Source organism: Protopterus annectens, chromosome 6.part0 (genome assembly GCF_019279795.1).
Source record: "Protopterus annectens isolate FY-2018-M chromosome 6.part0, PAN1.0, whole genome shotgun sequence".
In the NCBI taxonomy this organism is placed as follows: domain Eukaryota; kingdom Metazoa; phylum Chordata; order Ceratodontiformes; family Protopteridae; genus Protopterus; species Protopterus annectens.
The window spans coordinates 1,364,812,546-1,364,838,907 of NC_056737.1; the positions used below are offsets into that span (position 1 = coordinate 1,364,812,546).

General features: G+C 38.8%; 1 protein-coding gene across 1 annotated transcript in view; it reads right to left on the reverse strand.

Annotated features, from left to right (window-relative positions):
- The window catches only part of ITGB5 (integrin subunit beta 5), a 1,724,339-nt gene that overhangs the window by 746,533 nt on the left and 951,444 nt on the right, over positions 1–26,362 (reverse strand). The window contains exon 9 of the mRNA XM_044074928.1: positions 23,343–23,477. Within this exon, the coding sequence (XP_043930863.1) occupies positions 23,343–23,477 (135 nt within the window). The remainder of the gene's footprint in view (positions 1–23,342; positions 23,478–26,362) is intronic.

A 26,362-nucleotide genomic window follows, 5' to 3' on the forward strand; every position in this document is an offset into this window, starting at 1 on the left:
TAAGGCAAACACCTTAACCATTAGGCCACCCTCCCAACCCTTTGTATATCATTTACAGATTGTTACAAATCTATTATACATTTTAACACTAGAGCTTTTCTCTCTGGGACTATGTTGAAAATGGGTGCTTTTGACACATTTGGACTTTCCCAGTAAACAAATGTCAATAAATAAACAATGTACAATAAGACTGAGAGATATTGTGCAACATAAATCTACATTTACTTCATAGCTGATAAAACTGCTGCCACATTAACTCCTTTTTCCTCTATGTGAAGATTCCCTGGTCTGCCTCTAGAGCCCATCCTAACATTATCGATTGTCATATACCCGAGGCCATGTCCTGGGAACTGTATCAAAATTATTGAAATATAAAAAATACCAGTTGGAGAACTCCTATCTGGTTGAATGTATAAGGAGAAAACAGATCCATAAAGGTCTACAAATACGGCGGTATCCTATGGGACTTGAAACAGACTCCCCTCTTCATATGGATTTGTTACAGTTTTTTGATAGAATGAGGGTGTGAATTACTTGACATGCTTGTCAGGCATGATACTAAACACATTGAATACCTGGTACCTAGGACTTGAACAATCTTGATATGTCTATAAAATATAAAACACGATAGGCATTATGAGCAAGTTAAGATTGAACACCTTCATATTTTTAACAGCATTAAGCAACATATCCATAAAATGTGGTCAACTAAAGTTAAGAAATTCGAAAGAGGTAGTAGTGATTACGCCAAGGGTATGGCGTATCCAGTACCTCCATTTCACAGGTATAGGGTAAGAGGAAAGGCAATAAGTTTGGTACTACTTATAATTATAATTTTCGTGGAAATAATTCAACAGGTCATCAGACCTTGCCTCAACTGTTACAAAGAAATGAGGGCAATGTTGGGGCTGAATAAAATCCACCTCTTCGGTGTTCAGAATGCTTGAAGGAGAGGTGTGGCCTTCAACAGCAAGTGAACCAACAGCAGCAACAGGATTTTCACACACCTCCATCCTGGAACCAGTGGCAATTATGGAAATTAGCTCAATCCACTTGGAACAATCAATCTCAGAGGAACCAAACAAGAGGGTGAAACTAGCACAAGTACAAGGGACGAAGTTGTTTTACATGAAATAAAGATTAACTATGATAATACAATCGAGCAGACACCTTTAAATTTAATGAACCAATGAGTCCCCTTGTGGATGGGGGAAATTCATTAACATCCCCTTGTGCTAAATTTCTGGATGTTAAACTTAAAAAGTATGTGGAGTTAGAAGCATATATTTCTAAGGATTCTTGGTATTTTTGAAGCCTATTAATAAGCTGGAATATAACCCTGAACACAAATTAGTTAGTATAGATGTAAAAGATCTGTATATGGTAATACTCCACACTATGGGTATTCAATGTGTAGTTGATTTTTTGAGTAACAAAGGGGTTTCCCAGGATCTGATTCAATATATATGAGGAACTCTTTGAAAACTGTACTTAATAATAATTTTACTTGTTTTGAAGGTAATTATTATTTACAAAAAAGTGAGGTGGAAATGGGGTATCCATGTGGTGCTGCTTTTGCTAACTTGGTTATGGTTCATTGGGAGCATGAATACATTTTTAGCAGTGGTTACTGGAAGAGCATGAAGATGCATTCATGTTGCCTGATGATGTATTTATTGTCTGGGAGATTATTGAAAATGATTTTGACAACTTTATTGAACAAAAATAATGGTACAACTAACTTTTTGAAATTCACTTACGAACTAAATACTCAGGGAATAGCTTACTTAGATGTCTTATTGCAAAAGACAGGATTATTGGGAGATATAATTCTAGAATTTTTAGAAAAAGTACCTACTCAAACAGTTTTCTACACTATTCTAGCTCCCACCCATTCCACCAAAAAAGGTTGGTGATTAAGGGGCAGATCTTTAGGGCTGCCAGACTGATAACCTTGGATGAACATTTTAAGCAATAATGTTATCATTTAATGGGGATGTTTGAAAACAGAGGGTACCCATTGGTACTCCTAAGTGAATAAGAGGATCTCCGGATATTTTTGTCCTACTTTACGGAGTTCCACAAATATGCCAATAACTTATCTAGCAATGTATATGGATAGCAGGGGGGGCAGTCTGTGTGTACAAATACCAATTTCTCAATGAATTTTATTACAGATTTTAGTAGAAACCACAGAGAGATTAAATGGATTTTAAATAAAAATTGGTTGATTTTGGCTGAGGAGAAATTGCTTAGGGAGAAGTTTGGGAGTTCACCTAGGATAGTGTACAGGAGGGGCTTTAATTTTAAAACAATTCTGGAAAATGTAAACACCAAGGGAAGGAATTTTATGTCCCAAAATGATGAAATGTGGAAGATGCTCCTTTTGTAGTAAGATTAACTGAGGTATGAATTTCTGTATAGGGGAGATGGAGTATAAACTACCTCAAAAATTTTACTGTAATTCTAAGGGGGTGGTATACCTTGCCAAATGTCAGGATTGCCCATGTTTTTACGTCAGCAAGACTGACCATAGACTTAGAGATAGAATATATGAGCATGAATATAACATCAGGAAAGGATTGGAGAATAATGCCTTGGCGAAGTATGTGATACAGTTCCCAGGACATGACTTCAGGTATATGGCAATCGGTAATGTTAGGATGGGTTCTAGAGGCAGACCAGGGAATCTTCACTTAGAGAAAAAGGAGTTAATGTGGCAGCTTAAATTGAATGCCTCTAGATGGCCAGGGCTGAATGATTACTGTCCTATTTCTTGTCTGTTAAAGTTAAAAGCCTTGACCAGATAAAAGATAAAAAATTTGGGAGGTAAAACTGGGATAATTAATTTTTAAATATATTTTTTAATTATATTCATACACTTAACTGCCGAGGGTACTGTTGTTATTATTGTCCTATGTTTTTATGACTGATGTGTTTAAAACTAAGGATTTAAGGACATCTGTTGTAATTTTAGTTGTTTTTAGGTGTAGGAATGTGATATATTTTGATATGCTTAATAAGTATTTTGTCTTGTTTACTTATGTCTTTTTAAAATATGTTTTTAAGAATGAAAAAAGGGGAGGGGAAGGATTTTTATCTGATGAAGTTCACATGAATGTTTTTTAGTGGATGAAAGTGCTAAAGGTTTGTTAAGGACCTGGTTAACTTCTTTTCTTTGGTTTTAACTTGGTTTATCATTTACAAGGAACAAAAGCAAAGGAGGCAACAGAACACAGCACTAAAATTCAAAGGTATTTATTCCAAAACAAGTAGGTGAGCGCTTTCACAGCCAAAGTTGCTTCATCAGACAGTGAAAGCGCTCACCTACTTGTTTTTGGAATAAATACCTTTGAATTTTAGTGCTGTGTTCCATTGCCTCCTTTGCTTTTGTTCCTTGTATGCTTGATTTACTGGAGGAACGGTTTACCTACACCATTACATTTGTTTTTTACTGCTTTATTATTTAGTTTTTTGGGGGTTTTTTTGGGTTTTCATCTACAACTTTGCATGCTCGACATACTGCTTTCAAGATGAACAGTTTCAGCAGTTCAATAGAAACCCCACACATGCATATTTGATTTGGCTACTTTTAAAAATACAAAATATTTAAATGTAAGCAAATTAAAAATGATATATTTAATGGAAGCGATGATGGCACTAATGGCAAGTGACAAGTATTTTGTAAAATCCTACAACAGACGTTTAGATGTAAACAAAATTTAATGTATTTCAAGCCTAATGATATGAAAAAATGAAATCAAACACTGGTTATTGCCAGCTATTACACTGCATTACAGGAATGTAGCACCAATGAAACAAATATGTTTGGTAAGCAAGCTATTACAATTAGGAAGAGTACAACTTTATTGTTCATGTGCATTCCAGTGGATTACTCTGAAGTGTATGATGCCCATAACATTCACAATATACTCCAAAAGAACATTTTTTGTGCGTTCAAAATACTAAAATAGGTAACAGTACTGGGTACCTTTGCATGGATGAAGTACAGGTCATAATGTTAACAATCTTCTATATTTCTGCAACAGAATTTTAATTAATTCCATCAAAGACTGCTAGGAATATACTTACTTTATCTACTTACTGACTTCATGCTTAGGTTTCCCCACAGGTGCTCAGAATGACTTTGCCAGCACTGTATTAGCTAGAGCATAGATACGTCTTTAATGTGCATTATGATGAGTGCTGTAATCATTTACTTTAGAATTAGGTGTGTGTGTGTGTGTGTGTGTGTGTGTGTGTGTGTGTGTGTGTGTGTGTGTGTGTGTGTGTGTTTGTGTGTGTGAGAGACTTGGTTTTATGAGTAGACACGGGACAGCTTTTCATTTACGTGATAGTTGCTGATTCATGTCAAAAATGGCAGAGCTATGACTATCTACAAACAAAATATGGACAGTTTTCCTGTTATATTTTATATTAGCTCTCTGAAAACTGCTACCTAGTCACTTGGATTAAATTTTAGTTAGTGTATCCTGCAGCTGACAGTGAGTTATTGTAAGTTTCTCAACATGTAGGCTTTAAATAAAATCTCACCACAGAGGAAACGTATTTTACCTGGGTCGTGCCTACACACTGTACTGGTAGTAAGAAGTTTTTGATTTACACAGTTAGTTTACTGTTTTAGACATGTATGTACCTGAAAACAGCTGCAATGTCTATACTTTGGGGAGAGGTCAGACCAGCTGTATATGAAAACACAGAGCAATTACAAATCAGTGTTTAATTATTTTTGATATGGCTTCTGAGGTGGCAGTATATTTGGGTGTGTCTGACAGTAACCAAAACACATTCCTATTTGCTATGGTGTTTTTCAGTTACTTCTCAATGATACATCAAAATGTAAACATAATGTGGCTGCTTTTTAGGGTGGCAGGCTGTGCGTGAAGGGCAATTAAATGAGCATATGCCTCATATAGTGAGAGGTGACACGGATGTCACTGAGAACAACTTGAACTATATTACTGTGGCCAATATTTATATGATTTCTTGGTATACTCACTTATAAGGGAAGCATTCCATTGGGACAATATACATGTAATAACAGCTAATGTTAATATTTGATGTATTTTTAGAAATATAGTGAAGACACAAACTCATTTTGGCACTCAGTTTGTTACATTATTATTATAATTTCACTGTGTAAACCTCTACTAATTTTAATGCAACTGAGTGTACTAGTCCATATGACCCTCATGGTCACTTCAGCTTGAGACACCAGCACTATTACTTAATCCAATCATGTTGGTTATTACTATAATTGTACAAGAATACCTCCCTTGTAATGTGATGTGGCTGAGTATACCAGTCCTCGTGTAGCCCTTGTGATGTGCACACTTGAATTTGCATAGTCTATGGTAATTAAGGGTCCTGATTTTAACATCCTTTCTCCCTCATTCTCCTATCTGAAGGTTTAGAAGTAGAGTAACGTCATTTAGCTGCATCTCATGACACCGCAAATTAAGGTACAAGACTGGGAAATATGAGATGTCTACTATTTACACATATTTTAACAGAGCTACTCTGAAATGGGATTTCTGCTCTTAGAGGAAGAATGTACTTTCTGCTCATATTTATAAGAATGAAGAGCATGATAGCTGTTGATGCCTTTCACATAACTACGCCAATACTTCCACTGTCAGAGAATGTAATACCTCACCAGACACTCGTTCAGAAGACAATGATTTGGTAACTTCAGCTGAAAAACTTATTCACTCACAAGTGTAAAAGAAATGGCCTTGGTGAGGTGAAGGTCCTACGTTTAGCTTATGAAGCATTAGACGCAGACACATTTCTACTAATTTTACTCTTGGACCTTTCTGAGCTTATTAATACCATTAACTATTGTATGACATTTTCTCTTAGTGGATGGTTATTATAATATTTTGGTAATGAAATGGTACCAATGCGACCAGAACAGTGTAAGTACATCACTGGGAGGCTAAATGACAAAACAGTATGCCTCACAGCCCCGGGATTTAGCAGTCATTCCTAGTCTTCACTTAATGTGCCTGTGAAGTCTGGAAATTGTCCCTGCGGCTTCATGTTTCTCTTGGTACTCCCATTTCCTTCCGACTCTCAACAATATGCTGTCGACTTGCTGCTCAAGAATGTCAATATATGCAGTGCACTTACTCTGGTGCTTGTGGCCACGCTGTGCATGAAAAGGGTTTGTAAGAATTAGATCACTGAACTGCTTAAAAAGCAGAAACAGAGCAAGTGTTAATTTGCCTTTTTGCTTATGATTGGAGCACAACACGACACCATATTTAAATTTCCTTCTTGTAGTTACTGTTGATATGATGCCTTTTCCTCCCCTCAGAAAGGCAGAACTTTTTCATCTGCCTACAACACAGCCCTTGTTAATGGTCCTGTTCAGATATTGGTGAACAGTTTATTGACTGCAAGGAGCCCACCCCCAATTATACTGCTGGACTTTTTTTTTTTTTTTTGCAGGGAGGGTACCTACTGATCACAGCCCCACCACTGGCATGTACTACCTCCAAGGTCACATGATTTCAGGAAAAGCAAAGTAGACTTAATTTCTTTTCTCTGAGTTGGCTCAGTCTCAGTACATTTACAGATTGGGGTATGGGGACCTAGCATACTACTAGGTGCAATGGATACAGTCCCCTGCAAAAATACTTTTAATTTGGTAATTTTTATTTCCCACAGCAGCTGACTGTGGCACATGGACATTATAGTTGGGGAATTATGTTGTGGAAAGCTTATCAGCACTAAGTAAAAGTAGATGTGATAGAAAGAATGAGAGAATTTGGCATAGCTTAGCAGTTAATTGTGCAGGCTGTAATTCACGAATAAGCCTTACGCAGGACTGCGCTATGCATTGCAAACACACATGTGCCTGCAGAGCTTAATGCTGTGTGAGACTTTTAAAAAGGTTCACAATCAGCACACCAAGCAGAAGTGTTCTGTGACAAAGATCCTCATATATCAACGATACTTCACAGAACTGAAGCACTGATGTACCAGATTATGGTACTCCAGAAAGGATTGTACTCATGCTGTATTATGCATCTGATCCACATACCACAAATCTGCCATAATGGTAAATCCTGTATGAAATGAAAAGTACAGTTTTGTACCTACCATAAATGTAGATGCTCGAGTGCTCATACAGCTGCAGTCATTACAGATGGGTTATCCTGCCATCAGGCGGGTCCTCGGTTGGCCGAATTCCAAAGTCTAGGTCCGGTGTCGGTTGTCGTCGCTTCTTCCCTGACGTCAGTGTGGCAGGGGTATAAAAGAGGCAGCCGACGCCATTTTCTTCAGTTTTTCTTGCCCCAGATGTCAGGTGCCCCCAGAAGGAAGGCAAAACATAATATTATGCAAACATGCAATGTAGATAAATCAAGAACAGTAGTTGCAAGCAAATACACCATAAAAGAATACCCCAAATAGGTTGTATGATAAAGGTGTTTGTCATAAGGCCTGTCCTAAGAGGGGATGGAGGGAGGGTAACCTGGACTGCAGCTGTATGAGCACTCGAACATCTACATTTATGGTAGGTACAAAACTGTACTATGTTCATCGTGCATACAGCTGCAGTCATTACAGATGGGTAGAATCCCAAAGCTAAGTAAGGGTGGTAGGCACTAAGTGGAACTAGGAGGGGTGAGGATGCCCTGCAGGACTGCTGTGGCAAAGCCTGCTCTAGATTTTGAGTATAGTGGAAGGTGGTAGTGCTTGGAGAAAGTGTGCACTGAACCCCAAGTAGCTGCTTCCAAAATGTCCTTGGTAGGGACCCCCCTGAGGAAAGCTGCAGAGGTAGCTGTAGCCCTGGTGGAGTGGGATCTGATGTATACAGCACAGATTTTCCATGAAATGAATAACAAAAGCGTATGCAGTGGGCTATCCATTTTGAAATTGTCTGTTTGGAAATAGCCTTTCCTTGAGCACCTGTAGCATAGGACACAAAGAGCTGCTCAGATTTCCTGAATGGCTTTGTTCTGTCCAAGTAATAACAAAGTTGTCTGTGAATGTCCAAGGAATATAGCAGTCTCTCCCCTTTGTTCTGTTGATTTGGATAAAAGGTAAGTAAATGAATAGTCTGATTCAAAGCTACACTGGATACTACCTTTGGCATGAAGGTAGGGTTGGTTCGTAAGGAAACTCTGTCCTGATGGAAAATGATGAATGGTTGCACAGCCATGAGGGCCTGTAGTTCCGAAACCCTGCGTGCTGAGGTAATAGCGAGAAGGAAGGCTGTTTTCCATGACAAGTATTGTAGCTCTGTTGAAGAAGCCTGCTCAAAGGGATGCAGGGTCAGCTTTTCCAATACGAAGTTGAGGTCCCAAGCTGGGACTGGTGGTTTCCGTGGGGGTTTTATATTTTTTGCCCCTCTGAGGAACTGCCTTAATAGAGGATGTGAGAATAAAGGAGGATCTGTATTGTATTGTGCAGAAATGGCTGAAGCGTGGATCTTGATGGAGGAGAAGGAAAGGCCACTGTTTAACATCTCAGCTAGGTACTGTAAAATTTGAGGTATATTTATTACCCAAGGATTCTGGCCCTTTTTTGATTCCAGGAACAAAATCGTTTCCATTTGGCGGAGTAGGCTTCCAAGATGACATCCTGCACCTCCTTGGAGAGGAGAGTCTGTTGGGAAATTAAGGTATTCTCCATGCAGCTAGATTTAGGGTTTGGAGCTGGCTGTGAAGGGTTTTGTAGTTGTGCTGGGACAACAGAAGAGGGACTAGAGGTAGGATCCATGGTGGGGTGTGTGTCAGGCTCTTTAGGAGCGGATACCAGTGTTGTCGTGGCCAGTCTGGAGCAATGATAATCATTTGTGGCCTCTCTGCTCTGGCTTTTCAGTAGAGGAAGAGGCGGGAAGGCATAGACTGTCAATGTTGTCCAATTGAAAGAGAGTGCGTCCACTTTCCAGGCCTGTGGATGATAGGTCCTTGAACACAATTTTTCCAACTGGTAATTTCTGTGAGTAGCAAATAGATCTATGTCTGGCTGTCCCCATGCCTGAGTTATCTTTGAGAAAACTTGAGGATGCAACTTCCATTCGTGTGGGTCTGTCATATTTCTGCTTAAGTTGTCCGCCAGTGTGTTTTCCTTCCCTGGCAGGAATTGTGCCTGTAGATGAATTTGCAATTCCAGTGCTGTGTTCCATAGGGTCATGGCTTGTCTGCACAGGGGGTATGAATGAGTTCCCCCCTGTTTGTTTATGTACCACATGACTGTGGTGTTGTCTGTCCTTATCAATAGCTGGCCTGGATGCAGTTGGTCTTTGAAGGTCATAAGAGCATTTTGCACGGCTAGCATCTCCTTTTGGTTGATGTGTAGGTGCTTCTCTTTTTGGGACCATTTTCCCTGAATGCACTGATCTGCCATGTGTGCTCCCCAGGCATAGTCTGAGGCGTCCGTTGTGATGATTTGAGTTGCTTGAGGTACACAGAAAGGGAGACCTGTGTTTCTTTGGCATGCTTGAGCCCACCACAAAAATCCTTTTGAAGGCATGGAATGAGTGGAATAATTGTTTCCAAGCTGTGGCTGTGTTGAGACCATAAGTTTTTTAAGTACCATTGTAGTTTCCTCATATGCAGCTTTGCACATGGTATTAGTAGGATGCAAGATGCCATGAATCCCAGAGCCTGCAGGACTTTCCTTGCAGTTAGTCTGGTGAAAGTTGCCATTTTGTTGAAGTATTGAGACAGTTGCCCTTGTTTGTCTGGCGTGAGGTAGGCCATCTGGGTGGTTGTATTTAAGCTGGCACCCAGGAAATTTATCTGTTGAGAAGGTATTAGTTTTGATTTCTTTTTGTTCACTGTGTATCCCAGGTAGTTTAACAGTTTTATTACAAACACCAGATGCTGCAATAGAATGTCCTTCCTGTCCGCTTGGATCAGGCAGTCGTCCAGATATAGGTAGATTTGTATTCCTTGTTGTCTGCAGAAGGCAATTACTGATGCCAGGCATTTCATAAACACTCTGGGCACAGTAGATAAGCCAAAGGGCAATGCAGAGAATTGGTAATGGGTTGAACCTGCAAGAAATCTGAGGTATCTTCTGCAATCTTGTCTGATAGGGACATGCAGGTATGCCTCCTTGAGGTCCAATGTTACCAGCCAAGACTCCTTGCCCAGCATGGGAAGAAGCTGCTGTAATGTGAGCATCTTGAATTTTGGCACCTGTAGATATGTGTTTAGGATGGATAGGTCTAAGATGGGTCTCCAATCTTTGTCTTTCCTTGGTACCAGGAATAGTCTGGAATAAAAACCTTGACCTTGTTCTTTTGCAGGTACCTCTTGAATCGCTTTCATATCCATGAGAGCAGAAATTTGTCTTTGTGCCTCTGCCCTTTGATTTTGTGGCAGGTTTGGCAAGCCTCTCATTTTTGGAAGGGTGTGAAAGTGGAACCTGTAGCCTCTGTCTATATTGTCCAGAATCCATTTGTCTTTTGTAACAATGTGCCAGCTTTTTGAAAATAATGCCAGTTTTCCACCCAAAGGTGCTGCCATTAAAGCTTTGTTTGGCAGGCATAGGGGAAGTCATTGTGTCTGTTTTCTAAATGACTGTGATCTATCTTCTCCACCTCTTGGGGTTGGTGCTTGCCACTGTCTAGCTCTGTAAGATCCTTGAGGTTGTCCTCTACCCCTTGGGCGTCTGTATCTGCCCCTTTGAGGTCTGTCCGTGGCTGGAAAGGACCAATTTTTTGAAGGCCAGTTTCTGCTGAAGCGTGGAGATTGTACCTGCAAGAAATCTTTCACTGTTTGCATAGATTTTGCTTTTTCCTCCATTTTCTTTAGTACCTCCTCAGCTTTAACACCAAACAATACATCTTTTTGAAGTGGTGCATCTAATAACTTTGCTTTGACATGATCTGGTAAGGTTTGCTCTTTGAGCCAAGCATGTCTACGTATAACAGACTCCGTGACAGCAGCTCTACATGAGGCCTCTAAAGCATCAAAACCACACTGCAAGGTATGTTTACCCACTTGCTCTGCTCCATTCAACAAATCCTGCAACTCTTTCAAATCTGGTTGTTCTGTTTGTGTCATTTTGCTTTTCAGCTGAGATAACAAAAACTGTTGGTACTTTAACATATGAAATTGACAGCTTAATGCCCTCATGGTTAAAGTGGCAGATGTATACACCTTTTTCCCCCACCTTTCTAATGCTCTGGGATCTCTCTCTGAAGGTAACAGGTTTTTAGCAGTAGAGGCCTTTATTCCCTTGGGACCCTGTGAAATTGTTTCTGGGTCTGCAGTAGGGCTTTTATAAAGGAACTGGTGAGAATCAGGAACCCGGTAATACCTGTCTAGTTTAACAGGGGCTGCAGGTAAAGAATCTGGATTAAGGCTGGCTTCTGCGTACACATCATCCAAAATATCTAAAACAGGAGGGATAGCCACGGGCCTATGCTGGGGGAGCAGTAGAAATTCCCTGAGCCTTTTCTTGGAATCTGAGTAATCTTGGACTTCCCAGTGGAAGTGTTCCCTCAATGTATGCAGGGTTTCCCCAAAAGAGTAGTCCTCAGGGGGGGAGACCGAGGGAATAGACTCCTCAGCATCAGAGTCTTCGAAAGGGGAATAGGCATTATTCTGGTCCTCAGAATGGTCTGAGGTAATAGAAGCCTGGTCTGAGGAAGGGTAGTCTTCCTACAGTCTGGGTCTTTTGTCAGAGGGGGGTTGAGAACCCCTGATGAGAGTTATCAAATCCTCAGCCATTTTAAGCATCTGCTTTTTAGGCATGGGGCCTTGAGAGGAGGTCTGAGGACCCTGTTTTTTAGTTTTCATGGCAGCTTTAGATTTAGTGAAGGATTTAATAGAGAAGGTGGGAGGCCTGAAGATGCCTTCAGAAATGGCAGGCCTGACTAAATTTTCAGTTTCCCCGCCAAGAGTGGCGTCGGTATCTGCAGTGGGAATGGAGACCGAGGAGCCTGCGACCTCGGGTACTGAAGTCACCGGTAAAATAGATTCATCGGTAGTCAGGGGCTGCGTAGGCGCCTCGCTGAGAACCGGAGAACCGGTAGTCGGCCTAAGTGTGATCTCAGTACTCGGTGCAGACCTCGTATGTCGGTCCTTGTCTTTGTGTCTTTTGCTTAAAACTGGTGTCGGAGTATCTGACGACATGATATAATTAAATTTTTTGCCAAAATAATGAAGGACGAACTCCGCTTAATAGTGCGCTTGTCGAACCTAGCACAAAAACGGCTGGCCGAGACGTCGTGGTCTGGCCCTAAGCAAGGTATACAGAAAGAGTGAAAATCCTTATGCGGTATTTGCGTCCCACAAGAAATGCAATTATTAACTTTGTCTAACATCGGTCTGAGGCAAGAAAAGTTTCCCCAATGGGGTACTTAGCTTTAAAGAAGACTTCGGCTGAAATACTTTCGTAAATCTCAGGAGCTGGCCGACCGGCACTTGCGAACTGCTTCTGCTTCGGGCACCGTGCAGCAAGAAAGGTTGAAGAAAATGGCGTCGGCTGCCTCTTTTATACCCCTGCCGCACTGACGTCAGGGAAGAAGCGACGACAACCGACGCCAGACCTAAACTTTGGAATTCGTCCGACCGAGGACCCGCCTGACGGCAGGATAACCCATCTGTAATGACTGCAGCTGTATGCACGATGAACATCAACCGGGTGCTGCACATTATTCTGCACATGACAGCTGCACAGTAAGGGGAGGGGTAGGTGCAGAAACAGCACCTTTTACCCCAAACAACTAAACATCCTTGAAGGGTAATCAAGACCATAAGGACCACAAAGATGTTAACACTTCAATGCATGGCTGACCTCCAAAACATAATAATGCTCAAATTACCTAGGAGTGTGTGATCACATCTACTGCCAAATTTCATCTTAAGGAAATGTAGCAGAGCATAATGCTTATTTGTATCCCACTATGCTGTATAGTATTTCATAGGACAAATCAGTTTTAAATTCCTTATAATAGCCCACACTGAGCAGTAGTACAAGGTTGAGATTATTGTGACTAAAGATGGCCATCAGTTAACAATGTTGCATAAAGTTGCAGAATATGAGTTAACTAACCTTACAATCCTTGAAACTTAAAACTCTTGAGGAAATTTTATTTGTAATTCTGAATTCACTCTATAAAGGATACCACTGGAACTCACATTTATTGGATAGTTTTTTTTTTTAATTTGGGGAAGACTCCTGACCATGGAAGTACCATCTGCCAACAAGGTTATTACCTTTCTTCTAAGTCAGCTCAGTTGTACCACTTCAAAAATGATGACTCCCTTACCTGGTTCTGTGGCACAGATGGATGGAGTCCTGAAGGTATGCCAAATGACATGGGTTCAGTTAGCAACCTTGGCTCTGCAGGAGGAGAGAGTAGTACACAGCATAACAGTATAGGGCTATTAGCTATGAACCTAAGCTTTATGAATACTCCCAATGATTTAGTTATTAGGTTCAAGTTCTGTCTGTAAACATTTACAACTATAATCTTAACTGTATTCTGTATCTACCTTTCCTGATAGTGACCCTTTAGTTAAAGTTACTCCTCAAAAAAAAATCTACCACTTCCAAAACTAACATTGACTTTATTTTCCTTTCCTATGGCTAACATAATAGGTCCTTATAGTTAAAGTTAAAGCAAACTGTAAAAGTTATTAAAGAACTTATGTTTTGTGTACTAGCATGCCTGATTAAAACTGAACAGCATGTATACATCTGCAGCAATATAAGGCAGACAAAGAAAATAAAAATAATTCATCTGTTTTACAGTGTCCTACTCAGTTATACTGCTGATGCCTGCAAAGCCTCCATAAATTGTTTACTTTTCTCTCTCAAGACACAGAGTTTCTCTTACTGGACACCTGAAGTATCTTGTCTTAAAACATTCAAGATTATCACTTTTATTAAAGTACCTGATATCCACAAAAATAAAATGTACCCCTGGTTACTACTTCAGTAATCAATATCTATTATTCTCCACTCTTTCTCAACAAACTGGCTGTACTGTTCCACACTTCTTTAGTACGTGGCTTTGTGTGGTCACTGTTGCTCATTTTTAATGCACTCTTGACATCCTAGGTCTCACTTACCATTACTGCAAGAGCACAGTAAAAAAAGAAATACATGTACACACAATACAGACAAACAAACTCATACCAAATACAAATAAACAAATTACGGTCTTTACAATCTATCTCATAAAGACTAACTAACTGACCTTTGGGGGAATATTATTTCACTTGGTCTTGGCGTAAGAGACTTATTCCACTGCAAGGCCTGTTTGTAAAGTACACTTTCACCAGAGTAAATCACTTACACCAACAGCAAGTTTATTTTTTAATCTGTCCCTTTTAGATTGAGCTCTAATCTTCCATACATGAACACAATGTAACAATGAATACCAAAGCAGTTTCATCACTCTTGGCACTGCTATACATATGCCAGTCACCACTATACATATGCCAGTCACCACACCCCATATTGTTAGTCTGGTGTAGTCAAATTCATACAAATACCCATTCTAGAATATGTTTTTCCCTCTCTACCCCTAAACATTCTTACAACCGATGAATCTTACATAAGGCCCATACACAATATGTAGTTTTGTCAACTTTTCCAACTTATGTACCCATCACAGTATGGTCCTTTCTTCTAAAACTTCACCCAAAACAAAAGAGTTAAATCCCTCTTCATTATAGCCTTTACATTTTCCTCCTTTCCTCTATAAGCTGATTGTTGAAAACACTCGCTACCTTCTTAGCTATCATTTCCCAGGCTCCTTAACAACCTTAGAAACTGAAGGTGTCAGATACGCTTTTTTTCCAGCATCAAAATAAGCTGATGAAGAGAGTTTTCTGTTGCATGCCATAATCAAAATAATACATGCTCTTACACACATTAAATTCAAATATGTTGCAGAACCACATCAAGGATTCTAACCCATGAGCCTGTAGTGGATAAAGAACTCACAGCACTTTGAAAGTCAGTGCCAAGCATGCAGTACAGAGAACATCAATACCAACTTCTGGTTTACTGTTTTAAATTCACAGCATGACTGGAGTATGCAATTGAAGAAATAAATACTAGCGCCCGCGCGCAAGCACACACACACACACACACACACACACACACACACACACACACACACACACACACACACACACACACACACACACACACACACACACACACACACTACACTACACTACACTACACCTACTGTTTAGTGGGTAATTGCTTGCTCATCTAGCCTTTGTCTGCACCTTTCAGCAGCTGTCTTTATATTCTGCTAGGTTGACAAATGTGAATTAAATCTTATACTGTGTAAAATGCATCTATTCTAAACACATAATGAGCCACGTATAAGCGTCTGACACGCATCTCAACTTTGCAAAAGTCCCAATGCAATTAGGCACATTAATTCAATTGCTTGACCTGTCTGGATCATGTGGTCAGATTTCTTGGCAAAAACAAGGCAACAATAAACTGAAGCAAACATGCTCTGCTGTTTAATTATGCATCTCAGTGCACATAAAGCTTTTCTTCTGTCTGTCTTCCATTCACTTACTTGTAAACTAGCTTAGTTACTATGAATTAGATTGTCCTTAAAAGGTACAATGACAACTTAGTATAAAACACAACAAAAAGCTACTCTGTCCCTTGCAGAGCTACAACAGTTTCAAGCAGGCTGGGTCATAGAATATGTGTTTCGTGAGTGATGCCATTTTCAAACACTGAAGAATGGTCATCTAAAGAACAAAAGGCATGAGAACAGGGGTTATTTCTTAACATTCACATGAAAACTGTTTTGTAAGACCTACGAAAACACAGCAATAGAATTTCAATGTAATATTTTAACAATTCTGGAGTTTTATAGAAATAAGATATTGTTAAAATTGTTAGCAATGAAAATTTTCTTCTTCTATCATTTATGCTGGAGAATTTCCCCAAATTTTATGAAATTTTATTTAAATCAAAAAGCAATAAAACAAATATAAATATCAAAACGTGTAGCATAATCAAATTAAGAATAATTTAAACAGCCTTATCAACAGAATAATAAACATTAAAATTTAAATATAATAATAAATTATTACTGAATATTGCAGATGGAAAAGATACAAAAGTAAAATATGCATTTATAATACAATATATTATATATTATATTATCTGTAATAGTATATACATGAATATCAAAAGCAAAAAAAAAAAAATTATATATATATATATATATAGAGAGAGAGAGAGAGAGAGTGGATATAAAAAGTGTACACACCCCTGCTAAAATGCCAAGTTTTTGTGATATAAAAAAATGAGACCACAATAAATAATTTCAAAACTTTTCCCACCTTTAATGTGACCTATAACCTGTATAATTCAATTAAAAAAACAAATTTGTTTGGGAAAAATATAAAAAATAAAAAACATACAATAAGTTGGTTGCATAAGTGTGCACACCCTTAAACTAATACTTTGTTGAAGCACACACTTTGTGTAAGATGGGCCAAAGGGTTACTATTGGTATAAATTCACACAAAAAAGGGAAGTAATTAGTGTCTAAAACCAACATGGATCTTTCCCACTGGGAGGCTACAGCGTACAAAGAAGATTTGTGATTTTTTCCCCACTGGGTGATTACAAATTATTGCTTGTGTGTCTTCTGATACTGTAGATTAACAATATAATTTTATATCAGATACCTGACAGCACTTGAAAGTTCCTGACAAAGCACTAGGAAGCATTTTCTTAAACATCCAACTGAGATTTTCTCACTGGAACTGTAGAAATTACTGTTTACATGTTGGCATAAACAGTAAGACATTATTTTCTTCAGCAATCCCACCAAAAGCCACAAAGTACTAGGAAACAGCCGCATTGCAAAGCATTGGGAAGTAGGTTGCAGAACCTATGAAAATGCCTCATACCAACTGGAAACAGTTAGCTTGTACAGCACTAGGGCCACGTTTTGCCAGGAAGGAAATATAGATACTGTTTCTGTGTTTATAAATACAGCAAGGTACAACAGTCCTCACTAATGTAGCAAGAGCACTCAGTACTGACAAATGACCAATGATGCACTGTGAAATATTTAGCCAGTAGAAGATTATACCATGAGTCATTTCAGTAAGAGAACACAGAGACTGTTTTCTCTCATAATTATTTAAGATATAGTGCTATGAGACAGAAGAGGAAAACATACTGCTATGACTATTCTGCAAGAAACACTTGAAAATAGTTTCTTTTGAGGAAGTACTGATAGTGAAATACTATTTATTTATAGTCGGTTGATACCCATGATGCATATGATGCAAGGTGCATGCAAGGAAGAGCTATGGGGATTTCAGAATCCATTGACACATCACACATTGGTGCAGATACTAAAGTGTCCACGTTACTCCACATTGGAATTTAACAGATTGGGATACATGGGTTTTATTGATGTTGATTTGTTCAAAAGAGATATGGTAAATTGTTTTTAGCTGAAAAACTATTGCAAAGTGTGGCTTCAGTTTTGTGAGATCACAGAACTTGTGGATAAAGAAGTCCCCCCCCAAAAAATCATTTTGATAGGTGGAGAATCTTACAAAAGACTTTTTTTTTTGATTCTTATAGTGAAAGTCAATTATTTCATATGCTCATAAGAAGGTACTAGGCTAATGGTACTAGGGCTCTTACAAGCTAGCAAAGTTCTACCCTTATTTCCACGAGCAGCACCTACTGTCCCTGTCCAAGTGGGACACAGGTTGAACTCCTGGGGAGAATTTACAGTTACCCATCCAATCGTCCAGACTATATCTGAAGAGGGCCAATGAGGGTCTCTGTTTGACATGAAGTGGGAGTCTGTTCCAAAGGTGTGGTAACCTCTGGGAGACAAATCTGTCATGGTGTCATTATATTGAGAATATTCTGCACAGTAATTATCAAAGCATCAATTGCTTATTATGAATGTACTGCATGCTGACCTGCAGCAAGACTAGTGAAATCAGCTCAGTTTAGCACCGACACAGAAACAATAATACTGATTCAAACACCTGTGAATACTAGGGCCAGGTAATACACAAGAACATGTAACTCAGGTGATTTTATTCTTCTCTTAGGCTAGATTCATTGAAAGACTCAAGGCTTTGAAGCCAGTTCCATGGACAGATAGATAAAGCCCTGACTACGGTGCAAGCAACCTGAGTTTTATTAGCATCTTGGGTGCCAATAGGAACTGGCCAGGGAGGAAAGGGTGAGAAGCCACTGCCAGCTTGCCCATTCATGAGGAAGTGGTTCTAACTCACTACAAAGATGACCCCTAGCAGAAGCATTAGGTGTTACAACAAGTGGAGTCTAAGAATACTCGACCTGTGCTATCCGAGGGCATTTGCCCTTGTGAATCAAAGGAAATTCAGCATGCACAGGCATGCTTCCCATAAAGAGACAGCAATAGTATATCCACCTGTGCATATAGCCATAGGCAAAATGTCTTATGATCCAAGCTTGAGTATCCTTCACCTTTGATTATACTTCACTCTTCACAAAACACTCAAAAAAGTAAAAAAAATGAAAATAAAATACTCAGATTTGCTCTGCTAACTGATCTCAGTTGCCAACACTGCTTACTATTAGCAAAAGTACACTAGTGCCCCATTACTTATAGGTATACCTAGGGCCACATTTCTACTAAATACCCCTGTATATAAAATTCTTTCACTTATCCACCCCTTAAAAGAGCACTTCAAATAAGTGACCAAGGCTACACTTTTAGAAACTCCCAAGAAATTACCCTTACACTTATAAGACCAAAATGTAAGTGTATCATTGGAGAAAAACTCTCTACTGAAAAGGACCTGCCATGTGAAACCAATGAGCCAATGAAATAAAAATGTGTGAAACTTTGGAAATTTTTAAAAGAAATATTAAACATATAAAAAAAATAATCTAAATGCACCAGCTTTCTAGACACTGGGTAGATGCAAAAAAACGTCCATTCTATTTGTAAGTATTATAACATTTAGAACATAAATGTCCATCAATATATGTGAATGTAATATCTGTAATTTTTTTACTTTTTTTTTTTTCCAGTTTGTATTTACATTACTTCTCACTGCGTTAGTGTACCTTACAAATCTCCTGTTACATGTACTACACATCATTACCCAGGTTACGGCTGAAAAGGGTCAGTAGACCAGTCCACTTCCCTGGTTACCAAATTATAAACAAATAAATAAATCAATAGCAGAGCTCAAAAGAGATGCTGAGAGGGAAGTAGGCACTCTCAGGAGGAAAGGGTAGGCCATCCCCAGGACCAGCAAGCTGGCCCACTCCCTACCATCCTATTCTCATCAGAGAATGGATGTCCGATGGGGATTCTCAGCCAGTGCCCTTACAATGGTGTATCACCAAGTATCAATCCTGCTATGCACCATTAGACAGTTTAAAACAGACAGACTAAGCCTTTTGTGATCAGTCACAACCCTAGCATTAAAATGAACAGTCAGAGTTAGATAATTTATAGTGAAAGGAACTGGAATGCTTCAAGTCAGTAAACTGTACTGAATCTAACAGGTGCGCAATATAGATACATAGCACTGAAAACTCATCCAGCATGTTGTGGAGACTAGAATCTCGTTCACAGGTAAAGCTTTTATGGCTCCATTTCTCTTTTAGCTAGGTTAGTCAAGAAACAACTTCAAAACAACTGGTCAGCAAATCAACATTCTCCACAGCCATCTCTCTCACCATCTAACAAGCAGAGATCACTTTCTATACAGACCGAAATTCCTGCTCTTTACTAACAATGTAACTTTCTATAGTGGAAAATAATAACAATGGATCTACTCATATATGGAAAACAATGTCTCCAATGTACTCACCAGCTAGACACATTTCTACAAGAGTCATTTTTGTTTAAAGGCAGATTTGAGTTCAGACAGAAGATGTCATTAAAATGACTTAGTTTTACATAAAAATATATGAGCAATAAGAAACTTCATATGATCAAAAGACTAGAAGATATGCCTAGAGATTTTCTATCTACTTAAGACAGTCTAGTACTGTGGACTTAGCTCAATCACTTTGGTCTTTTCCCTTGGAACCACTCCAAGCTGTAAACCATGACATGTCCAGCAGTAAAATGAGCTACTCACAGAGGAGACTGTAGTTGATGTTTGGGATCTCTTAGAGACTGTAGTTCATTTTTGGGTTATCTTAGCAAGAAGGGATGTAAGACGTTTGCAGAAGTGTTGTACTCCAGCTTAAAACTTGTCAATTTTCTCCAGTAATTGTTATGAAAGCTCTGTGGAATGGTAAATCTGGCAAGGATATGTTTGTCATCAAGGATATTGTCAACACAGTTCTTAGAAGTAAGTTTAGCTACAGACGACAGCACCTCAGCTGTTGCAAAGAACTACTTAAGGAAGCATCATGAAAACCCAAAGAAAGTCTGTCATACAACAGGTTTCCTGCAGCTGAATATGTAAGATAGTATGAAAAAGGGATTCCAGTCTGACTGTCAAATGGGTAATGCATGAATTTACCAATTAATTGATGTTGTTTATTGACCAGGATAGCCCAAATGGGCCATAAAATACCCCTTTTCAGGAGAGGCCTAGGGAGAAAAGCTCCAAAAATATATGCAACAGTAATATTTAGATTTACAATAAAAGGAAAAAAATACAGCATAATAGTTAACAAATGATACTTAGACAGACAATGCATACTGCAGGTGTATTAAAATGTACTGAAACTATGTGAAAGAGGTGAAGCTGGCAGAGTTAACATAGGGTCTTAAATTATGAATCATGTTCCTTCCCAAACAGCATATGCGTGAAGTGTGTATTATAGGGTACTGCACTTCTTGTGTTCAAGTTTTGATTTTTTTTTCCTACTCTTGGCTCCTAGCTGGTATGTCTTGGCTTCCATTCCACCATATTACTAGACTCCATTAGCACGTCTGGTTCCTCATTCCTATGTCTTCCTTCATCTGTTAACCCTCAGACACCAAGGTAACCAGACTCCCATGCTTATCTGCCATAGAAGAAGGTTTATATGCTTGTTAGGGATATGGAGAGGAGTGGGATTTTGTGTAATGGTACCGCTGCATCACGAAAGGTGGTGGCTTGTTTGAAGGGTGTTACATCTGAACCCCTTGATGTGTCAAGATGGTCTTCAAGGGGTATATGCAGTGGGACCAATCATCTGTACAGTGACACACGTTTCTAAAGTTTACCACACCCTACAGACAGATCCCATTCACAGCCACATACAATGGGACTTACCATCTCTCCAGTGACACACGTCTCTAAAGTCTGCCACACCCTATGGACAGATCCCATTCACAGCTACATACAATGCAACTAACCATTTGTACAGTGACACACATCTCTAAAGTCTGCCACATCCTACTGATAAATTCCATTCACAGTCACATACAATGAGACTAACCATCTGTACAGTGACACGTGTCTAAAGTCTGCCACATCCTATGGACAGATCCCACTCATAGTCACATAGAACGGGACTAACCATCTGTATGGTCAACATGTCTCTAAAGTATGACACATCCACTGATAGATTCCACTCACAGCCACATACAATGGGACTAACCATCTGTACAGTGACACACATCTCTAAAGACTGACACATCCTAAGGACAGATCCCATTCAGTTATATACAATGGGACTTATCTCTCCAGTGACACACGTCTCTAAATTCTCTAAAGTCTGCCACATCCTATGGACAGATCCTATTCATAGTCACATACAATGGGACTAACCATCTGTACAGTCACACGTCTGTAAAGTCTGACATATCCACTGATAGATTCCATTCACAGTCACATACAATGGGACTAACAATCTCTCCAGTGACACAGGTCTCTAAAGGCTGCCGCATCCTACTGACAAACCCCATTCACAACCACATAAAATGGGACTAATCATCTCTGTAGTAACACGTCTCTAAAGTCTGCCACATCCTACAGACAGATTTCCTTCACAGCCATATATTAATCAGAAACACGAGGTGAGACTGCCCACAGCATATACCCCCATGCCCTCCCCAAGATGGGCAAACAGGATGAACATCATAAATGCTCCTGACTGAAGTCAAATCCTCCAGTGCCTAAGTTACTAGTCCTCTGGGCCATAGTCAGGGCTTTATCCATCTATGACACGGGGCCAACTAGTTCAAGTGTTAAGTTGCTGCAGACCACAAATATTTAAAACTTTAAAAGTAATAGATATGTACTGGAAAAATATGCTGCTGAAAGGCTAAGCATTAATAATTTAAATCTTAAATGGCTGTTTTCCATCCAAAATTGACTGAGATTACAACCCCCCCCCACACACACATACACACACACAGTTTTCATCTTTATCTTTCAGGTCCAAAGTGCAAAAATATAGTGCTTCATAAGGGAGTTAGTCAAAAATTAATTACAAGTGGTGAACAAAAATGACAGACTTGCTTCGCAATATTTAGTATGGCTGCCCATATGAAACAGGGGTAAAAAAATGTTCTTACAATTTGTTACCATTCAGAAAAAATTCCTTCCAATTATTGTCATTTAGAAAAAAAATGTCCTTACAAATTATTACCATTTAGAAAACATTAAGAATGCATCCAGGAGTAGCATCCTCTCAAATATTGTCCAGCAGAACAGGTCTTCCCACATCCCAAAGACATGCTGTAGGTGGATTGGACACTCTCAAATTGGCCCTAGGTATGAGTGGTGTGCGTGTGTGTGCCTTCTGTGGAAAGTTGGGCACCGGGCTGGCAACCTGACACCGTAAAACTCTACTGCCAATCATGAGCGGACAGGTGATCCGCTGTGGCAACCCCTAACTGGGAAAAAGCAGAAAGAAGAAGAACAACAAGGTAAAAATTACAAGTCAGAAAAATTAATGCATTGCATGTCTAAACAGATGGTAGCAGGTAGTGCAGTAAACAATGGTTACCTCTTCATTGGTGTAGAACCAAGTTACAATGATGCATTCAACAGTGCTAAGGATGGTCCTTCCTTGGTTACCCTGGAGGGCTTGGGATTTTATTGCAAACACACATTCGTTTGGATGGATGGTTGGATGGACATTTGTTTACAGAAAGGAGGGTTAAGGTAAAGATATCTATTTGATATTCTTCCTCGTGGTTGAAAAGATCATACTTTAGCTCTGCTTAAATTTAGGGCGCTTTTGCCTAGAAATAAGTTGCAGATACTGTATTTGATCCTTAGCTTTACCATATCAAATGCCAAAACATATCACTGAAAATTCTGTTAATAAAAATGTATATGTAAATTTTTAAACTTGTGTTTCAACATATCACTGGAAGCATATAAACACCACATTTAAAGACTCAGTCTAGTAATATTTCAACTCACAGTGTCACCTATTTTAAGGTCCTTGCACTTCCTTAGCCCAGGGCGTGCCAGTCCATCTTGACATGTTGCAGTGAAGGCTAAGTTGATTTCCTCTGGATGATCTGACATGGTTAACTCCACCTGGGACCTTATATTCTGAAACAAAGAAAGAATTTTTTTTTTATTTTAAGATCAGTATATGCATTTACAGATTCTGTGTGGAGTCTGCATGTCCTCTCCATGGTTGAGTGAATTTAAAAGACATGCAGGTAGGTGCGTGCATTTGTGGGTGTGCCTTCCTTGAAGGTTGAGTGTCGGGCTGGCAACTCGACACCGTAAAAATTCACTGCCAGTCATTAGCGGACCGGAGTTCTGCTGTGGCTAACCATAACTGGAAAAAGCCAAAAGACAGTTTATGTGCATTTACAGATTTGTAATACACCTAGACTACATACTTGAGTCCTATCTTTAATCAAAAATATTTCCATTTAAAAACATTTTCTATATTATCCATGAAATTTTGTAGCAAAAGTACAGCTTTCATAAATAACACCATCATCTTTATAATTTCATGGGCACTTCCCCATTATTTTACCTTGGGAAGAAACAATGTGAGGCACTTAGTGACATGACATAGCTTAGAAACAGTACTCCTAAGGAGATGGAGCAACTTCCTTTCTGGACATCTCAACAATCTTCTGGCAAACTGAAGAATACAGCAAATTAAAGACTAAGGGCTTGAGTTTGCAGCACCCTGGACTTTGTACACCGGGCATAACTCAATTCACTATACCGTAAGAGACAATTAAAAGAATAGTGTACAGTAGAGTTATCCCTGGGATAATCTGATGACAAACTATGCAATCATGTGGCAACCAGTCTACTGGAAGCCATATTAAACGCACATACACAAAGGATAAGGACAAATACAAGAAAACATATAAGGGTTCTGTAATGCAGGCAAGCACTGATATATGGAGCGGTCCAACCATTTGAGTAAGAGATTACACAAAAGGTCTGTGCATATGAATCAGAGTTCTTAATCAAATGTCAGAAAAATGCGACTGGATTCTCCAAGTTTTTGGAGTGCTATGGCTACATAATGGCATGGAACATTTTTTCACACTGTGTTTATGCAAATAGAGTTATATATCAAGGACTTTGCAAAAATAAATACATGCATGTCTAGAAACACACACACAAACACACACACACACACACACACACACACACTAACACAAACATATGAAGTACATGGAGCATGCTGATTATGCTCAAAAAGTGCCTAAATTATATCCTGGTTCAGCGCTGCTATAGCACGAGACCTGAACTTAACAATGTTTAGAGTGGTGATTAACAATTGTTAAGCACCCCCTATGCATTGTTAAGGTCAGGTCTGCACTAAAAGCAGGCAGCACTGACCAGAAAACAGTAGCAGCAGGACATGAAACAGATCTGTTTTAACTCCTATTTCTGCCTGTTGTCTGCTAAACTAGGCACACAATCTGAATTCAAGTGCTTCTGTTAGACATGGAATATGTAAGGATGTCAATCACTCGTCCACTGTTTTTCACTTTTTTTTAATCTAATTTTTGACTCGCTAGTAATACATAGAAAAGACAAATTTCCCTGTATTACAAAGAATTATGATCAGGTCTTTCCAGTTGTAATGAAGAATTGTGTGTTATCAGTATGGATGCCTAGACTCACCTCTTGAGCTTTGTTTAAGAGGTGAATTTCTTGACATCTACGTCACAAACACATAGTATGCTTGTTATGATCAGTGACCCTATTATAATCTTTAATCTCTAATTTATGTGATATATAGTATGTAATGTGCATACATTCTTCAGTTTCTCATCATATAAGTCTTTTATTACACAGATATTTCTACTACTACTACAGTACATATTGCTGTGGAAGTTACCGTCCTCTGACTGCCAAACACATAACCATGCTCTATTTATTCAAACTTTGTGGGCTTACTTCAGGATGAATTAATGAAAGGAAACCATCTATGACAAACCACACTGATTTCTATGCATTTATTAACACATTTATGGATATGAATTTGCATGTGTTCTGGTTAAATTTAAATCCATCAAATGTTTTCAACACAGCACAACCCAACACTGGAGCAATATTGAGAAAGTAACTACTAAACAACTAACATTTCAATAAAAAGGTAGTAAAGAATCGTCTTACTGGATGAAAACTGAGTTTGTGTGTTAGGTCATATCAGAGTGTACTCTAGTAAGCACTGGTGTTCCTCAGTAACTAGTTCTCAGTTATTTAACTCTAAGTCTCCGTTTTCACCTCTAACAATACTCAAAAATACCTTTAATACATTTTCAAATGACTGCAATACAGGTGGACTATCTGACACAAATATATTATGTATTTCCAAGCATCACATGATATTATTTCCTAGGTGTTAGACCTTCAACTTTATCACTAGTCTTCTATGGTGTTTTCTTAGTAATGTTTGTGGTTAGTATTTTTTTTTATCTTCACTTTCAGTATTACTTTACTTGTACTCACCTGGCCTGATCCTGAAAAACAGAACAGCTAGCTTACTGCTCTGCCTTAGTCAAAAAATAATAAACGAATAAAGCAAAACAATTTGCTACTTTCAGAATAAAATTAACTATAGAAAAACACATGCAATTATGCAAACTGGACCTTAAATAACATCCTTACAGCTTTTCCTCAATGGCTGCCATGTAAAGAAAGTATCAGAAATAAAATAGATGGTTTAATTACCAGCAGTCAATTATTTATAAAGAATGAAGGACCAGTTGGATCAAAGGCACTTGGAAAACATTGTGATAACCAGTCAACAACAGAAACAGCTGTTACTAGATTGTTTAGAACCAGACACAGTTTTCTCCAGAATATACTGCCTTCTATTCTTTTTCAAATTGTGATGCTATTAGATTTCAAAGAATTTCAAGTTTGTCAAAAACATGCAAACAATACAAAACTCTAATTGCATATCCAGAATGTCTATACAAGGCATGAGAAACTTACATTATAAAACC